The 18,621-nt window shown below is 43.1% G+C and overlaps 1 protein-coding gene across 2 annotated transcripts in view; it reads left to right on the top strand.

The window, feature by feature from the left end:
• BRINP2 (BMP/retinoic acid inducible neural specific 2) overlaps positions 1–18,621 on the top strand; it is a 258,789-nt gene that overhangs the window by 68,730 nt on the left and 171,438 nt on the right. For both annotated transcript variants that reach the window (XM_083157259.1, XM_083157260.1), the window contains exon 3: positions 7,050–7,234. In XM_083157259.1, coding sequence (XP_083013385.1) covers positions 7,050–7,234 — 185 coding nt within the window. The remainder of the gene's footprint in view (positions 1–7,049; positions 7,235–18,621) is intronic.

Raw genomic sequence — 18,621 nt, 5'->3', positions numbered from 1 at the left:
ATATATATATATATATATATATATATATATATATATATATATATATATATATAGAGAGAGAGAGACCCAGTACATAAAATATATATATATATATATATAGCCTGATGAAAATGTCTAATTAAAGACATTGAAACATTGCCTTAAAAACCTGACTCCCGACTTGTTAATATGCGGGGAGTGCCGCACCACCCAGCAGCGATTGTCTAAAATTCTGGTGGCACCCAGCTAAGTAAAGTCAGCGTATGTGCAGTGAGTGTGCCGGTCTATTGGAGAATCTATATATATATATATAGATATATACAGCGGAGGTCTGGCACTCCAATGTAGCAGTAGAAAGCTGCAGCCGGTGCCTTCACAAGGGGGTTAGTATAGCAACTGGGGGTGCGGCACTCACGGCTTCGTTTTAAAGAAATCAACACACCGTGACACGGTTTAAGGTGATCTTCAATCATGAAGATCACCTTAAACCGTGTCACGGTGTGTTGATTTCTTTAAAACGAAGCCGTGAGTGCCGCACCCCCAGTTGCTATATATATATATATATATATATATATATATATATATATATATATATATATATATATATATATAAATATATATATATTTCTCGATTATACAGTATATAATAAAAATTCAGTGTCACTTAAAAATGAGCAGGCCATTATGCTAGATACATATAATGTGAAAAAATATATTTACTGCTATAATTATTAGATACAAAAGACTAACATTTATAAAAGCTTTCAATGTTTTAAAAAATGTTTTTTTTTTTTATAATAGCAGATAAGCTGGGTCTCTTTACTGTAGGTGTGTCAGATTATCACATATCTGCGTATGAACAGGGTAAAAACATCCAAAGCTATAAGTAGCTCTTATTCTGATTACTGCTTAGCTGTCATGGGGATAAAGTGATGCGAAATTGCTACAAAAAACATTAACCTTTTTTCTCTATAAATTGAACATACAGCTGCGATAACCAAATAGAGAGAATTTTTTGTTATTTGTCCCCTTTCGAACCCAGAATAGCAGCGACTGCTACATTTAATCCATTTTTGCAGCTATGCTATGGTGGATCTGTATTACAGTTGGCTCACAAAGTCTAATTCAGACTTGGCCGCTAACTTGAGAATTCACAAATTGAGCAATTATAGAAAAACTGCGCATGTGTACCGTATGCATCGCGCATGTGAAAGGGGAATTAGTGACAGAAAATGTGTATGGATCCTAAACGCAATGTGGCCAGAGCTTGACTGACAGGAAGCCGGTGTTTGGATCTTGAAACCGGCCATTTTCTGGGAGTGTCTGAAGAAATGAAGACATTCCTTTTAATTAAAAAATAACTTTGAATTATATAGATGGGGAAGAGGAAGAGTCAAGCTGGATATTGACAATATAGGTCATATACTTGAAGGAACTCACTAGTTATAAAAGTATGAATTGTGTGCATAATACTGTATATCCTGTAAACCACTGTGTTAAGGTGCCCATACACTAGTAAGATTAATCTGCAGATCTGGCTGGTTGGAACAAAAACATGGTTATGGATGAGTGACAGTTTGTCAGTTTTCCAGCATTTCCAAACAAATGGACAACTGTCATTTGCTCTCATCCATAACCAGGTTTTTGTTCCAACCAGACAGATCTGCAGATAAATCTGCGTGTGTATGGCCACCTTAACAGTAAGTGTGAGTAATACAATTATAGCCCCAGCAGAAGAGTTTACTTTTATTTTCTTGGTTTCTCATATCCCGTGACAAAGACATATGTTGTCATTATCTGTAGACAGACACAGAAGAGTATTCAACGTCGGGTGCTATTTCAGACAGCATTTAAGGTGGATTTCGACAAAACAGATCTGAATTTAAAACAAGTCGGATCTGTTTTGTCGGGAACAGCCGTGGATTGTCTAATGAATGTCCGTTTCTGCAGCCTTTTCGACACTCGGCAGGCTGAACATTGAATTCCTCCTGTCTAGAAACTGTCGAACAGGATGAAAACGGGCTAGGATTCCGAATGTCAAAACATTCCAACAGTCGAAAGTCAAGATTGAATTTGCCCCACAGAGTGGAAAGATGTGTTTAGGCATTTTTGAGTATGGTCTGTGACATCAACGATGACCACTTCCTGTCTGTCGCAGATTAGTGGAAGCCTCAGACCTACTCACAATTGCAGAGATGGCAAAAATTGTTCAATGGATTCCCAATTGGATAGCGATTGTCTTGCAATATAGCATTTTCTCTTTCTGTCCGGGCAGCAGCTTTCTCCTCCCAGTCCACCCCAAATTCTCACATTAGCGGGTAAATCTGAATTAGGATCACACTACTGAAGTCTTGGGTTCAATTCCCACCATGGCCCTACCTGTGTGGGATCTGTATATTCTCTTTGTGCTTATGTGGGTTTCCTCCATCTCCGGGTACTCTGGTTTCCTCCAACATTCCAGGAGACATACCAGTAGGTTAAATTGGTTCCCAAAAAAAAAAAAAATGGAAATATAGATTGTAAGCTTCGCTGTGCAGAGACTAATATGAGTGGCAAATACTGGGTAAAGTGCTGAAGAATATTTGTGCGTTAAATAAATAACTGGTAATAAAAATGTAATTAACTAGCGGTGAGGAAGGCGTAAGCTGAAGCACCAATTACAATGTCATGAATGCTGCTGTTGATTTGTCCCCCCCTCCCCACACTGCCATTTTTTGCTGCAGCTGTTACAGGGACGGAGGAGTCAGATAAAAAAGAACACATGAGGAAAGAGACGCATCAAAATGTAAACAACTACGATGTAAGATAAGCAATTGATAGGGAGCCCAGCCAAGTTGTCTTTCTACAGATGTGAAGATATTAAATAACTGCAGGGAGTTAATACTTTATGACTGATAAGCTGTAAAACATTCTGGACTCCAATTCGTTGCTATTGATGGCTTTATCAAGTAAGCAGATATTGGGAACAAAAATGTTTCAAGTGCAGGTCAGGGTGATATGATAAATCTGTCAGACTGTATTAGGTCCTGTTTGCTACTGCTTTGAATCATCAAGGATGGTATCTAGGTAGTGTTAGTATGCAGGGGTTTTGTGGGTACAAGTGTCCTCCAGCCCTGTCATGACAAAGTTTGCAATTGGTGGCACAAAAATGATTTACAATACCGATATAGTATAGATACATACTCTAGCTAGAAAAAAAGTAGATATAGTTCAAAATTATATTTCTGTGTTTCATTACTGAGCTTAGGCTACAGTGAACCAAAAACTCCTCACAGCTTGCAACATTATCCCCTTGTGGAGTGTTTGTGTGTAAAAAATTCAGTTCCATAGTTGCAATATGATACACCCCCTCCAGATGTCAGTGGCGTAACTCCCAGATACAATGGAGGCACTGACCATTGGGCTCCAGCTGTCAAAGGGGCACCGAGAATGAAAGACTGAGGGGCTGCTGAGCTAGGACAGATCTCTCTCTCTCTATAAACTCATTTCATAGTGATTTGCTACAGTCACTGTTAACTGATGTCCAAGTTCACAAACCCCTTTTGCTGCCCCCTCCAGCTGAAGAGTCTAGGAATGTGAGATAAGAGATCAGGAAATATAGGGCCTTATTTTGGTTCATTCTTTCTGACAAAATCCTTCTTAGATGGGCAAAACCATGTGCACTGCAGGTGGGGCAGGTGTTCCTTGTGCAGAGAGAATTAGATTTGGGTGGGGTTTTACTTCAAAGTGATCTATATTGCAGTGTAAAAATAAAGCAGTCAGTATTTTCCCTGCACAGAAACAATTACTCACCCAAATCTAATTCTCTCTGCACATGTTACATCTGCCCCCCCCCCCCCCCCCTGCAGTGCACATGGTTTTGTCCATCTAAGAAGGATTTTGTCAGAAAGAATGAACCAAAATAAGGCCCATAGTGAGCTACAGTTTTGCTGTTGTGTTTTATATGATGAAAGAATGGAGAGCAGAAGGTGTTTTAAAGAAATGCACTAATTATTATAATAAAACATTTTTTTTTTTAAATAAAAGCATGAAGATAGGTAGAATTGTGAAAGATAATGCAGAAATCAAACTGCTCCTGTAATTTTTCAAACACGGGCGGATGTATTAAGCCTGGTGAAGAGATAAAGTGGAGATAAAGTAAAAGGTGATTGGCTGGCGCATTATCACCTACTTTATCTCCACTTTATCTCTTAACCAGGCTTAATACATCTGCCCCAATGTCTGTAAAATGTAAGGTAGCAGCTGTTTGGTTGGTACTTTATTTCTCAAAATGGTATCTCTCTCCAAGCTTTGATAAAATAAAAAAATACCACCTTCTATTTTGCCTCTGGGCCTCTGGTATGAACTGTGAGGATCCACCTACAACTTAACATGTTTTTCACTTATTGCAATCATTTAGACTAAGAGACCAAAACTGTATGTACACATTACCATGTCTTGAACAAGCAGAGTTGGAATTGTATGTCTCTGGTGGCGCTTTGAAGAATAGTGTTTTTTGTTCTGTTTATTTTTTTTTTAAATCAACACCAGCATGGTCTCCACCAACTTACATTCTCTAGTCTATCGACTTTGGCTTCAGTCTTGACAAATCTATTTTTCAAAACCATTGACTCCTGCCTTGTCCTTCAAAACTTGGCTTCTGCGGACTAATTTGCCATCAACTACAAAATGTAAAACGTGGCAAACACATCTGGTTCTAACTAGCCATACAGAGGCCTTTGGAATATTTGGAAATGGCAGTTAAGATATTTATTCCCCCCACCTCCCCACCACATACACTCACCTCAATGGGGTTGATGTTGTATATTGAAGGGTGTCCCGATCTACACTCTCACACCGATAACACCCATGTTCTGGCAGTTTGAACTTTTTAAGCATTTATTTACCAAATTAGAAAAAGCTGTATTGGACAAGCGAATAAAGACTTCTTAGTAGTGTCGCCTGTCCTGCTGGGGTTTTAGTATGGTCCCTAAACCAACCAAGCTGATTGATCAGTGGTCCATACTAAATGATGTAAGAACAATGTCTACCCTCACTCACAAGGGAACTGTGTTACACTAGTCCTTCTCTGGCCAACAACAAGCCTTTAACTCTCTAAAAGCAGCATCAAATTCTACTCCTATCCGGGCTCACTCTGCTCTCACATAGGGCCAATTATCTCAGACCTTCTACAGCAGGGGTGGCCAAACCAATCCTCGAGATCTACCAACGGTCCACGTTTTCCAGTTCACCTAGCTGGTGCACAGCTGTAGTCAGTACTAACTGTCTAGAGAGATAAAGTGAATAACCTGCCCAGATCATCATAGATTTTGCTAGACAAATAACACCTAGAAATTTTCCATTATAAATCTTTCAATGGTTTGATACATCTCACCTTAAACCATGTATCCTTGAAGCAGATGCCTCTTGCACAGCAGTTGGTGTCATACTCTTACAAAATTTTAAAGAGAAGATGGCGTTGCACCGTGGTGGAGTTTTAATCCATATCACTGGTCTATAAGTGGTGCAGACACCTATTGCAAGAGTAGCAGACCCCCATCATGATGGCCATTCATTATACAGTAACTTAGGACAAATCAAGAGCATCCTTTTCTTTGTGTGGTTAAACTTAAATGTGAGCTATCATCCTGGCTCTCAGAAACTAAAGGTGGCGTTCTGTCTCATTATATCTCATGTTAACAAGGGGCTGGTCTCATAATGGCCTTAAGTTAGGGCCAGTTGCTTTAAATAGCAGTTGCCAGTGGAAGTTTCTTGTGGGTTTGTTAGTAGTAGAAACAGATTCCAGGGGTGATTCCAGTTTATACGCTCCCTTGCGTGTACTCGCAGGGGAGCAAAGTTTTGCGACTGTGCATGCGCATAGTTATTTATGCGCATGTACAGCCGCCGTGTGCAAGTGGCCACGGTGAATAGACTATTCACTGGGCGCTCGCACACAGCAGTGCGGGGGGGGGGGGGGCAGCGGGCCAGGTGATTCACCCATGGGAACGCCCAGCATTTCATGGGCATTCCCTTGAATACACTGGGCGTTCTCATGGTAATTCCCCGATGACACGGGTGCGGAGGCGGGCAGCTGATGTCAGTGGATGTCAGCTGCCAACCCACTTTTCGCACAGGAGGCACCTGCAGATCTGAAACACCCCGTGTGTGGGTTTGGACTAATGATGCAATTAGCCCAAACCTACCCCCATTACCACCCACCTGCTTCTCCACCCCAGGTATCTCCTCTCGAAGCATTTCATTTGCGCCAGGCATTCAGCACCATATGGCTTATAGATGTCATCATCTCCAAGCACCAGGAAATTCGCTAGCCGGGACCCCGGCAATGCCAAGGACACACTGGGGGTAGGCCAAGCTGCACTTGGGAAAGCTGCTGGGCTGCCCCCAGCCTCCGCGCATGTTCCCCCTGCCTCCGTCCATGAGAAAAATGGATGCCACACACAGGCATCCATTTACCTCCTCCCTGCTGTCCGCTGCTGTCTGCATAGTACAGCAGACAACAGCTGAGCCTGCATGCCGTCTCTTCCAACCTCTGTACTAATTGCAGGGCGCTGCTGTCAGGAGGTATGGGTGCACCCATTGATGTAACTGGTCCCAGGTCGGTTAACCATTTACACTGCCCCTGAACATGGGTCTTACCCCTGTTCGACCGCATTTCCAGAGTTGGAATGCAAGGTAGCAGGACCCAGGTTATTTTTTTAGAACCCATTTAAACCAAGCCCTTACCCGGGTTGACTCGACAATAACCCAGGTTATTGCTTTTGTGTAAAAGGGGTATCATCAGTCTATTGAGCTCTAAACAATGCACGTGTCTGGGTGTAATAACTGGACATTGTTATTTTTTTTACTTTTAGTTAAACACATTATATTCTAGAATCACAATAAGTCAGTAGATGCACTTTTTCCATTTGCTGTCAGTATAAAAGAACAGTTCCTCTATCCCACTCTTGTCAGGACATGCAAACATGCAGAGAGATACGGTTGTGTGTATGGAATGACATTAACAGAAGATGGTTAGAGAAATATATGTAATAAAATTATTCATCCTTAACAATGGTTTCTATTCTTACCAGGGAGTTTGGTCGCTGGAAAGTAAAGAATATGGCATTGGAAAGTAAGGAGTTTCCAAATCTAACCTTGGCTCCAGAGTTTGTCCGGAACATCCGTCAGTTGGGGAGGAGACCCTCCGCGGCTCAGATCACAGAGAACCTGATTAAAAAATATGGCACACACATTCTCCTTTCTGCTGTGCTCGGAGGTGAGTTCACCAACCATAAAACATGTGGCTCATATGCAGCGTACGCACAGTAAAATGAAACATATGACATTGCAACTATCCTCAGCAAGCACATACTGTTGAAACAAATGCAATGAAGGATATATTCACCTTTTGTGGACGTTTTATACCCATTTTTTTTAAAAGGCAGCATTTTTAGTTTACAGTAAGTAAAATATTCTATATATCTACAGTGGGCCGTGTTAATAATGTGGTGGATGGAGCTACAGCCCCAGACCTCCACATAAAAATAGGTCCATCATCATGACATCCCAACAAGTCACATGGTTGGCCAGAAATTATACATTTGTTCTAGTGTTATGTATTTAGCAGAAATATTGGGTTTGATATATTGGAGGTTATTCTGATCGGAGCGGCCAAACGTGCGTACGTTCACTATTAACGTACGCTCTCCGTACGCGGCCGTTGGGGTTAAGTCCACCCACAACTCAGCCGCATACGTACGGCCAGAAACAACGTCGAAGGGGAGTGGCGTACAATTGAGCGTACGCCAACGTACACGGACGGACCAGCCCTTACACTCCGACAACTGGCATACAACAGAGCGTACGCCACCGTTTACGGACGTCTCTCGTCCGTCTTCCCACCGACTTCTTGCGGCTATCTGAGCGTACGCCAGCTTGCACGGACGGGTCCCTATTGTTTTCAATAGAAAACTCAGCTTATGTCACCGCTCGTGAGCGTGAGCGTACGTCCGTGTACGCTGACATACCCTTCACATATATATAGCCCGGAAATCTTGCCTTTCAACTACAATTCTGACAATTAATTAATTATTCTAATTGTTATTCAATTATTGTTTTCTATTAACTCAATTGAAGATTGTGTGCAAAATAGTGGGCATGGCCTTAAAACATTGCTGAAACATCCTTTGTAGGTGTTAGATGTGGTTTATGTTATTGTATCATAAATACAAAACCTATGTTTGTATTAGAGTGAACACGTTGACACATGTCGACTTGTGTAGATTGAGTGTGCTACTGTGTAAAGTCTATGAAAGCACGTAGTGAATGTGTATAACTGTTTACCAAATACCTACCTTAGCATATATAAGCAGGTCTTAAAAAGATTCTTACCTTAAATTAAACAAACCTTTAAATGTAGAGAAGTATAGAAAGATAAGCTTCCAATGTGTTTGAGTGCTGTGTGTGGCTTGCAGGTAGTGAAATCATGGTTTTGACTTAATAGACTGCAGCATTGCTTATTACATTCAGGTGTATGTGTTTGAGTAGTAATCAGCGTAAATTAGCAAACCCAGGCGCACGCTGGCATGCGGTATCTGTAGGGGTGGTCTGAGGTGGCGGTTGGCGGCCGCCTGTTTTGTGTCCGAAATGAACGGTGCTTTAGGCGATCGTGCGGTAGTAGCACCGTTCATTTTTGGTGCACACCCCCGTGTACGCCCATATTTACGCCCATTTTCCCTCATTATTTCGGCCGCTCCCCTCAACACGCCCCTATGCCGCCCCCAATGCCCGTACTCTCGTGTACAGGTTTTTTCGCACGGAGAGACCCGTCCGTAAGCGTTGTGGAGTGTTCGCGTCTGCGCATTGGCGATTGTACGCATGCGCAGATCATGAAAAACCCCGGAACGTACGCGTACGGCCCGGCCGCACCAACCAGAATAAGGCCCTCTGTCCCTCCGGTAGAGGCCGAAGAGAAGATGCTGCTTTAAATGTCGATGGGCAGGGCCTGATTGTCAGTAACTAGTCCGCACCCCCAAAATGCAGTGATTCACTGGTCAGCTGAGAGGGTGGTGCTAAATGCCATGAATTCACATCATTAGCTCTGCCCCCTTCATACGACTGCACAATTCCTGTACACTCCCACATGGCACTGGCCATACCCACACAGCCCCTTCACACACTAAGCCTTTCATAATTTTCAGCACCAGGCCCATGTGGTCTTTAATCTGACGCCAGTTGATTAAATGCCCTCTCTATTACAGTAGTAAAGTCTAAATCTAATTGCAGTGTAAAAATAAATATGACCAGCATTTGTGGCCTACCTGCCTACTTCCAGAACTACTGGAAGACTCCCAAAAATTGGGAGGTGCCAACACCCTGCCCCCCACCCCTGGAAAGGTGGGGAAGTCTCCGGCATCCCTGCCAGCTGCACTCCTCTTGCACTTAGGCCCTTATTCTGGTTGACTTGCAAGGCTGCAAATTTTGCAGCCTTGCGAGTCCACCAAGGGCCGCCCGTCCCCCCCGAACCCCCACAGGCATGCGAATGGCATATTTGCATAATCATCCATTCATAGTTTGGGTGCTGGGGAGAACGCACGGGAGACTGAATCTGAATAACCCCCTTACTGTATATAGCACAAGTGAGCGGTCCGAGGGGACCTGATGACACGATACATGCTAAATCGCATCATCATAGTTCTGCCCCTCACTTTGCCTGTTTTATCTGTCCTGTATAGCGGGGGCAGAGCCAAGCACCAACACTGCCCACCTTTGTGTCCTCCACGCCTCCTACGCGCGAACCGGGCAGCCCTGCATTTATACCAAAAATAAATAAATGTATTAGCTCTCCTTGTAGCACAACTTGATTTGTTTGAAATAAAGAGAAATTCTTTTTTATTTTTTTCCGCTTCCAACTGCCTACTATTTTTAGTATGTTAACTCTTATGAGTAGGGTCCTCCTGCCTCACGTACTCACCCTACCTCATTACCTCACCTGTCCTCCTGTCCTGTTCTTCCCTACCTCTACTTCATCTTCAGTCTCCTCGACAATTTTGACACCTACTTCTGAACTGATGCTGATTTTATTTCTACCAGCTATACCCCTATTTATACTGTATTTTTCAACACACCCTGTACGTTACCTTGTCATTTGTTTTTGTTTGCTATGTACGGCGCTGCGGACACTTTGCGGCGCCTTATAAATAAACGTACTACTACTACTACTACTACTACTATGTGCTGTATATTGGGCACAACATGCACAGTAGCTGCAAAAGGTGTGCAAATTGTTCAAGGACAAAATGATAGTTGGTATAAACTAGTCTAAAGGTATAAAGGTGGAACAAAGCACATTATCTCTGTGCTGCTATAGTAACAGATGCTACAAGTGACAACTTCCCATAATGACGATATTTGGTAATAAATGAGTCTTGATTTTGTTTGTTCTTTACCTTAAACCAGTCATGCCCTGTCTTATTTGTTCAGGTTATATTGTCTAAATGTACTGTACTATTTAGGACATTTTTATTATTTCTTTTAAAGGTGTTTTTTTTAGAAAGCACATATATTTTCTATATTGTTAAAATCACATATTTATAGTTCTTCTGCAATTATCTCCTACGGAATGTGTCGCGGTACCCGTCAGATGGGAATGACATCACCAGCTCTTCCACACACTCCTCCACACTGGCTCACAGGTCTTTGTGTTATATAAAATAGTCTGCCTGCAGCCTTACTTATTCATATATTAATGGAATGCTAATTTACCGTATCAAGAATGCACACAACGGAAGGGGGTGCACATTATCCCATCTATAATACATGAAGCTAACATCAATCCAGTAACATTATTTTTTCATTATGTTTAAATAACATGTGAGTCTGTCGCTATAGATGATGTGCAACTACAAGTCCCAGGATGTCTGCCTGCATTTTTTAAATTAAGTTATTTTTATTACATTTTTAAAGAATGCAAAAACATAAGACAAATATAAATGCTGCAGACACGGAAATATGAATGTGGCATAAATAACGGCATTAGGCAGGGTGAAAAAGTAATGGACAAAAAAAGGTTATATAACTGACCAATAGCATCAAAATAGAAAATACCAAGAAATTGAAGGTGCCGTTGAAGCCAAAAAGCGGTAAGAGACACATTACAAAGCAAAGTACAGATGAAGTGCCTGTCAGCGAGCCTGCAGTATCGCCAGATTGCTTGTACTGGCGCAGGCTGGTGGACTGGCTGACGGGGATGCGCGAGCGAATTACCTGCCTGTTTCCGCTTCAGGGAGACGGGCAGGGATTGGGAGCAGGCTGGGGGAGCTGCTGGGGCTGCAGCCCCAGACAGAACGGAACGCATGAGCGTTTCATGCATGTGTGCCCCCTTCTGTTGGAGGACAGCGATTGGTGATAAAAATGCCAGGAGCAGCTCAAATGAGATCTGCTCCATCTGTATATTGGTGGTTATAGCTGACCTGGATACACTACGCATATGTAGTACAGCCCGTAGCATGGCCAATTTTGCGATGCAATCCTACTGTTGGGTTGTGTGACATCAGGTTCAGACCGGATATGCATTTGTCCATCGCACCGCTGAATAAGTGGCTATTGTGGGCCTGCGACGACTTGTGCCTAGTGTAAAAAACATTGGTGAGCCTGTTCCGATGGGTATTGCTCGGTTTTGCTCGGGTGGGAATGGATGTGTAGCCATACACATACATTTGCACAGAGCGCACATTGATTCGCATAGAGGGATTTCCCTCTAGCGGGGTGGCGGCTTAACAGAACCCTGGCTGTGCGAATTCTCGGCCGAGTGATCCAGTCTGAATTACTCCCTTTATACAGAAATAAGCATCATATGCCACAATAACAAAAGTAAATAAATGCACTCAAAGCAAACCTCATAACCACCCAACCTGTATAACCAAACCCCAACCTAGGTGTGATTGGATCCCAAAACTGCTCTCATCCCAAAAATACACTAAGCTACAGTACCTATGAAGACTCTCCCTACCCCCAACCGAAATAAAGGACAGCAATGTTATATAAAGGACAGGGACAACAAACTAAATTACTATAACCTAAACATTGCCTAGATCCCCAGCACATAAAGAAACAGTTCCTGCCACATAATAAGAAATAGCAGATATAGACATAACACCCAGATTCATTGTTTGTGCTTCTGTTAGGGTCTGGAATGGTTGCACGCTCAAAGAGTTCCCATCCCCGGCTCCGCAGTTCACCACCTCCTTGCATTTCCAAGGAGCTATGCTGCCAGTATACCATGTAGAGTCTGAGATAGTAATCAGGTCCTGAGAACCCACATTCTGTCTCTGCAAGGAATCCTGGTCCCTTCATTGGATCCATGGCTCCTGCGGCCTCCTCACACCCAATGGGACCTCTTCTGCTTCCTACCAGCCCACGGGGGATTCTGGTGTCTCCTAGGAATGCATCGGTACCAGGTCATGACTGGCGTCTCATACCCCTTACACTAAATCTCATTGTGACTACTCTCTGAAGGAGAGGATCATTCAGACTGCCAAACGACTACCCAATCCTCTGCCCAACCTCATCAATGCAGTGGGCTACTTCTCCTACCTCGACAATGGTAGACCTCCTGACTAATCTTCAAGCAACACAGACTGGAGTAGCTCTGCAGTGGGAGAAACTATGTCAAAAGACTGGCAGTACACATACTTTTCCTCGATTTCGAACCCAGATGGGTTTGAAAGGCGTTGGTGCTATGTGGACCCCGCTGCAAGGGAGGATTCTTAGCGATTGTATCCAGTGGAGTCTCCCAGAACTTATTCCATCTATGTACTCACTGATGCGTTCTCTTGCCCTTTGTGCAGAATTTCAGATTGGAGCACTAGAATGTGGCTACTATGGTTCTTTCAATGCCATGTGTTGTCAGCAGTCACCAACTAAGCTTCTTGTTAACCAGGATACAGTAGTCTTCTCTCTATTCAACACAGCAATCAGAGGAGGTGGGAAGGGGCAGTGACATCTGAGGAGACCTGGCTGATGCTTCTCTGACAGCTGCTATCCCTGTAGTTGGAGCCACATCTATATCATATTCATAAAGTATGTACCCAGCAATGAATGCTCCACATTCAGATTTATAAATCATGCATTTTATTTGTGAATTCTGTTGCAGTACATATTGTAGACCCAAAGTGCACCAGTTCCCCTTATTATAAAATGCCCCCCCCCCCTTCCTGCTAATGATCACTGCACTAGTTCCCTCACACACACCCCATTCTACAGTACCAGGAAATGCTCCTTCAAGGGGGGACATGCTCAACATGTACAAATATATCAGGGGCAAATATAAGGAACTCTCAAGCACTCTTTTTACTGCAAGAAAGGAAACTAGGACACGAGGGCACAAATTTAGATTAGAGGAAAGAAAATTTTGTTCCCTCAAAAGAAAAAAATTCTTTACGGTTAGAGCAGTCAAACTTTGGAACTCTCTTCCTGGAGAGGTGGTGTTGGCAGATACAATAAATACGTTCAAAATAAGGTTGGACAAGCATTTATTGGATAAAAATATCCAGGGGTACTAATAAGAACCATATTCTGTCTTTTACAAGGGATAAGCTATTAAAACGTAGGTTGAACTAGATGGACGCAAGTCTTTATTCAGCCTTATCTACTATGTAACTATGTAACTATGTAACCCCCACCCTGATGGTCACAGCACAGCAAACAGCAATGACCCCCAGCTCCTTTTCTGATGGGCACAGCACCAGTGCCCACACCATAGCCCCTTCTCTAGTGGTTACAGCACAGGTGCCCACACATGGTGATCACAATTCCAATGCCCGCACCCTCCACCTTCCCCCAGCAGATTCATCCAGCTGTCTAGGGTTCACATTGGGCACGTTGCTTGAACCCAAAACTGAATCCCCACCTGCTAGTACCTCAAACTGTCTGGACCTCACTCTGTGAACATTACTTGTGCAACCCTTCATTCCCTTCCACCCTGACTTCCTCCTTCTGTCCAGAGCTCCCGGTAACTGATCCAGTCTCTGCCTTAAAACTCCTCCTGTCCCATGCAGACGCTAACTGCAGTGAAGAAGCTGCTGCTCCCACAAAGAATCTAGGAACGTCATAACCTGGCCCATTCTGGCGACATGCTGAACCGCCAACAATGCACGCAATCAGTGGGATATGATATATAGCCCATTGTGTACCCAGCATAAAGCCCCATACACACTTGCAAACCCGGATGATGCCGATATAGCTAACCATACATTGAATAATATTGACCGATGATATCGTTCAATAATGTCACCAGGACCCACTAAACATGCAGGTCATTTAGCAATATAGCTAAATTCACCTGCACAGTCTGCAGACATAATGACACGTCAGCGCGCGCATCATTAACGAGTGCACACACTAGACAATATTGTGAAAGATATTGCTCAGATGCCCCTTTCACAATATCCTCTAGTGTGTATGGGGCAGGCTTGCAGGTAGACTGAAGATTGTGTGTAGTAGAGGGAGGACGTTGCCTACATGGGGAGATTACAAGCATTTCCAACACAACCAAGAGAGAGATGACAGCAGTAGCATATATAAAACATAGTCCTAGTACCTCCACCACAGGTAAAACAACAAACAGACCTTCCCAGTGGTGTTCCCAAGATCGACCTTAATGCAACTACATAAGTGGTTTGCTCAATTTATCTGAAATCTGGATCTGCCCTGTATTAGTTTTCCAGAAATTGCTTGATCTCACCCGGTTATTGCCTTCACTTGCTAGATATAAGATCTTTGCAAAACTCACTTTGAGACAACCTCCTATCCCTCTCCTATTAATCCTATATGGCATACTTTTCTATTTGGATTGCTTGGGGCACTAGAGTGGAATATGATCTCCCCGGTTCAGGTCTCTGTGCCTCTCTGGGCTCTTTCAGCATATACTGCAGTTACTCACTATCAACCGTTTTGCCTATATTCAAATTCTGCACAATGACCACACCTTAGTGCTGTGTGGGCTATAAGGAAATGGGGTCATGCAGTCCGGTGCAACCCATCCACCACAGCACAATGACCACACCTTAGTGCTGTGTGGGCTATAAGGAAATGGGGTCATGCAGTCCGGTGCAACCCATCCACTCATCTCCACCCCAAGTGGCCTTACTGTTCCCTATCTCCATGGCATTATGCAATGCTAGGCTTTATATGTTTATATTATATTGTTATAGCTAGCACTAAAAGGGTGCTTGCGTCATTATAATTTATTTATTAATTTAAAAACAAATGTGACTACAATGGGGGAAGTTATTCAGTTTAATGTACCATGATAGAAATATAAAACATTAATTTCCTAGTGATTGGTGAAGTAAAAACATTCCAATAATGTAATATGGAGAAGCTACAGTACAGTATCTCATGTTTTATGCCATTTACCACCTCATGGTCACACCATATATTTCATTCAGACCAGCAAAGGTCCCTGTGTTCATATGAAAGGAAGATTTATAGTCAGCGGGTCTCTGCTAACATGTCGCCAATCTGACAATGTAATACTACCAACAAATAGGGCCTGATTCAGGTCAGAAATGTAGTACACTAATGCCTCCACAGCGGGGAATTGGGTACTGAGACGCCCACTGTTGGTGTCTCTGCACCGTTGCTTGCATACAAAGATGCAACCATTGGATGTACATTGGACAAACATCGACCTTCTACTGTAAGGAACTCTGTGGTGCAGGGTGGTTGGCAGTAAGAACGAGCGATTGTAGCTGCTTACGGGACTGTAGTCGCCAGCTGTCACACACCTCCGAAATGGTTGTGGCATGCCTGTGTTTTAGTCACCACTCCACCGATATCGCTCACACACAGGGGGAGATGCACTGCCACCGCCCCTCTCTGCCGCACATTGCCGGCTACCACATTGATAATAATTGGATATGCACTAACATATGTGATTGTTATCCCAAAGGGCAGCTCTTACATTAAGAGCTGCCCTTTGCAAAGCAGCTGACGACGTGCCAGCGGGTCCCAAGACGGTAATTATGGTGCCAGAGAGGAGGAGGTCACTGGTCCAGGCAGAACAGCAGGAGGCTGCCCAAACACAGGCGAGGGGGGAGCGGCACAGCCAGTGCGGGGTGGCAGGGGTCGGTGCGGGGCGGGGGAGGGGGGGTCGCGAAAAGAAGCCCATTGGCTTCTATGAGGTATTGCCAGCTTTTCCATTAAAAAACAGATAACAGGGTGTTTACCACATTTTTTACTTTAGAGCATCCCGCCCACAGTCCCTTGCTGTCAGTCACTTATCGGATGACTCCTCACTGCAGCCATCGTCTATCACAGTCCATGTGCAGTGTGACTTACAGTACAGACATGTGCAGTGTGACTTACAGTACAGACATGTGCAGTGTGACTTACAGTACAGGCATGCGCAGTATGAGTTACAGTACAGACATGCGCAGTGTGACTTACAGTACAGACATGCGCAGTATGAGTTACAGTACAGACATGCGCAGTGTGAGTTACAGTACAGACATGCGCAGTTTGACTTACAGTACAGACTTGTGCAGTATGAGTTACAGTACAGACATGCGCAGTGTGAGTTACAGTACAGACATGCGCAGTGTGAGTTACAGTACAGACATGCACAGTATGAGTTACAGTACAGACATGCGCAGTGTGGGTTACAGTACAGACATGCGCAGTGTGAGTTACAGTACAGACATGCGCAGTGTGACTTACAGTACAGACATACGCAGTGTGACTTACAGTACAGACATGCGCAGCGTGACTTACAGTACAGACATGCGCAGTGTGACTTACAGTACAGACATGCGCAGTGTGAGTTACAGTACAGACATGCACATTATGAGTTACAGTACAGACATGCGCAGTGTGAGTTACAGTACAGACATGCGCAGTGTGAGTTACAGTACAGACATGCGCAGTGTGAGTTACAGTACAGACATGCGCAGTGTGACTTACAGTACAGACATACGCAGTGTGAGTTACAGTACAGACAGAAACAAGGAATTTGGCAGCGCTAAATAATACAATAATGTATCGGGATTGCCTTAATTTGTTACATTTATTTAATACATGAAAACATGTTAAAATTAGCATAAAATGAGAAAAATAAAAAATACATTTAGAATAAAAGTTTATATTGCCCCTCACTGGCAGTTTTAGCTGATTTTTTAGGCTGATAGCTTTAAGTTCTCTTCAAAGTTTACCCTAGGGCAGAATTATATGGCATGCGTCTCACCACTTGGACGCTTTGGGAGTTTTCCAGGCTTGGGTCCGTTGTCCTCACTATTTGTGCGGTGTGAAGCTTTTTTGGAAGTCTGTGCGGCTGGAGGAATATCAAGGGCCTTGGGGAGCTTTCCCAATGGAGTGCAGTCCTTTTAATGGTGTTTGAAGATGGTGATAGTCGTTTGCCACCAGAATCGGGTTGAAGATGGTAAATGTCTTTGATGAGGGACAGCAGTTTAAACTGTCTTGGTCAGCCTTTCTCAAAGTAGAGGGTGCAGTGTGCCCACCGACGCGTTTCGCTGATGGATTCAGCTTTTTCAAGGTGAGTTATAGTACAGACATGCGCAGTGTGAGTTAAAGTACAGACATACGCAGTGTGACTTACAGTACAGACATGCGCAGTGTGAGTTACAGTACAGACATGCGCAGTAGCAAAAACGGTATCCGGATGGCTGACAGACAATGTACAGATCGACAGTCAATTGGTTGACACCAAAATGCCATAATGCACTAGGTCAACATTGACAAAAGGTTCGACACAAGCAATAAGTTGACTTGGTAATGGTTGACACATGAAAATGTCGACCTGAGTTTTTTTTTTTTAAATCATGGCGAGCAAAGCAAACCATGTGATAGGAGGCGGTATACTAATCAGTGTCAACATTGACCCCCCAAAAGGTAAAAAATTCTCCTCAACCATTTCCTTTTCGACCTTATGTCAATGTCGACCTTCATTATGTTGACCTTTTGCTATTGACCTAATGACCTTATGACTATCAACCCACTTGTCTGCCATTATTTTTAAGGGCTTCCATCGCATTGGTCCTGTCGTGTCTCCAATCACCGTAGCAGCCACACGTGCTCCTATGACTACTGTATGTAATTATATTTTTTGTTCTTGTACAATACTTTGTTTAATTAATAAGCTCTATTAAGCGTCTTATTTTTACGTGGTAAGAGACCCGATTCCGGATGTAAGATGGCATATTATAAACTTTACTGGAAAACCCTCTTCATTACACCTTTATAATTGCACCCCTTTCAGCGACATAAATCAACACCTTTCTCTCCGCTCTACAGCAACTAATTACACAACCATTTCACCACGCAGGTCACTAATGCTACTCAAAAAAATGAGAAAGTACAAGAACATTTAAATCAAAACCCCCAAATTACAAAACCTCTACATAACTGGCAAATGTCTTATACAATAGCATATCGATCAAGGTTTCAAAATAAGCTGCAAAAACTGTTTTATTAATAACGTTGTATTATAGAAAACGTCCTACATTCTACAGAGTAATTACATGAAATATTGTCCCCACTGAACCAGACGGGTTGAAAAAGAGAATTATACAAAGCAGCCATTGATTATAGATCATCATTTATTTATACGTCAAACCTTAGTGTATTTAATGTGTTTTTATATTGTTA

This window comes from Crinia signifera, chromosome 8 (assembly GCF_055691185.1).
Source record: "Crinia signifera chromosome 8, ASM5569118v1, whole genome shotgun sequence".
Lineage (NCBI taxonomy): Eukaryota > Metazoa > Chordata > Amphibia > Anura > Myobatrachidae > Crinia > Crinia signifera.
The sequence above is the reverse complement of the archived record's forward strand: the minus strand, read 5'-3'. Positions and strand labels throughout refer to the sequence as shown.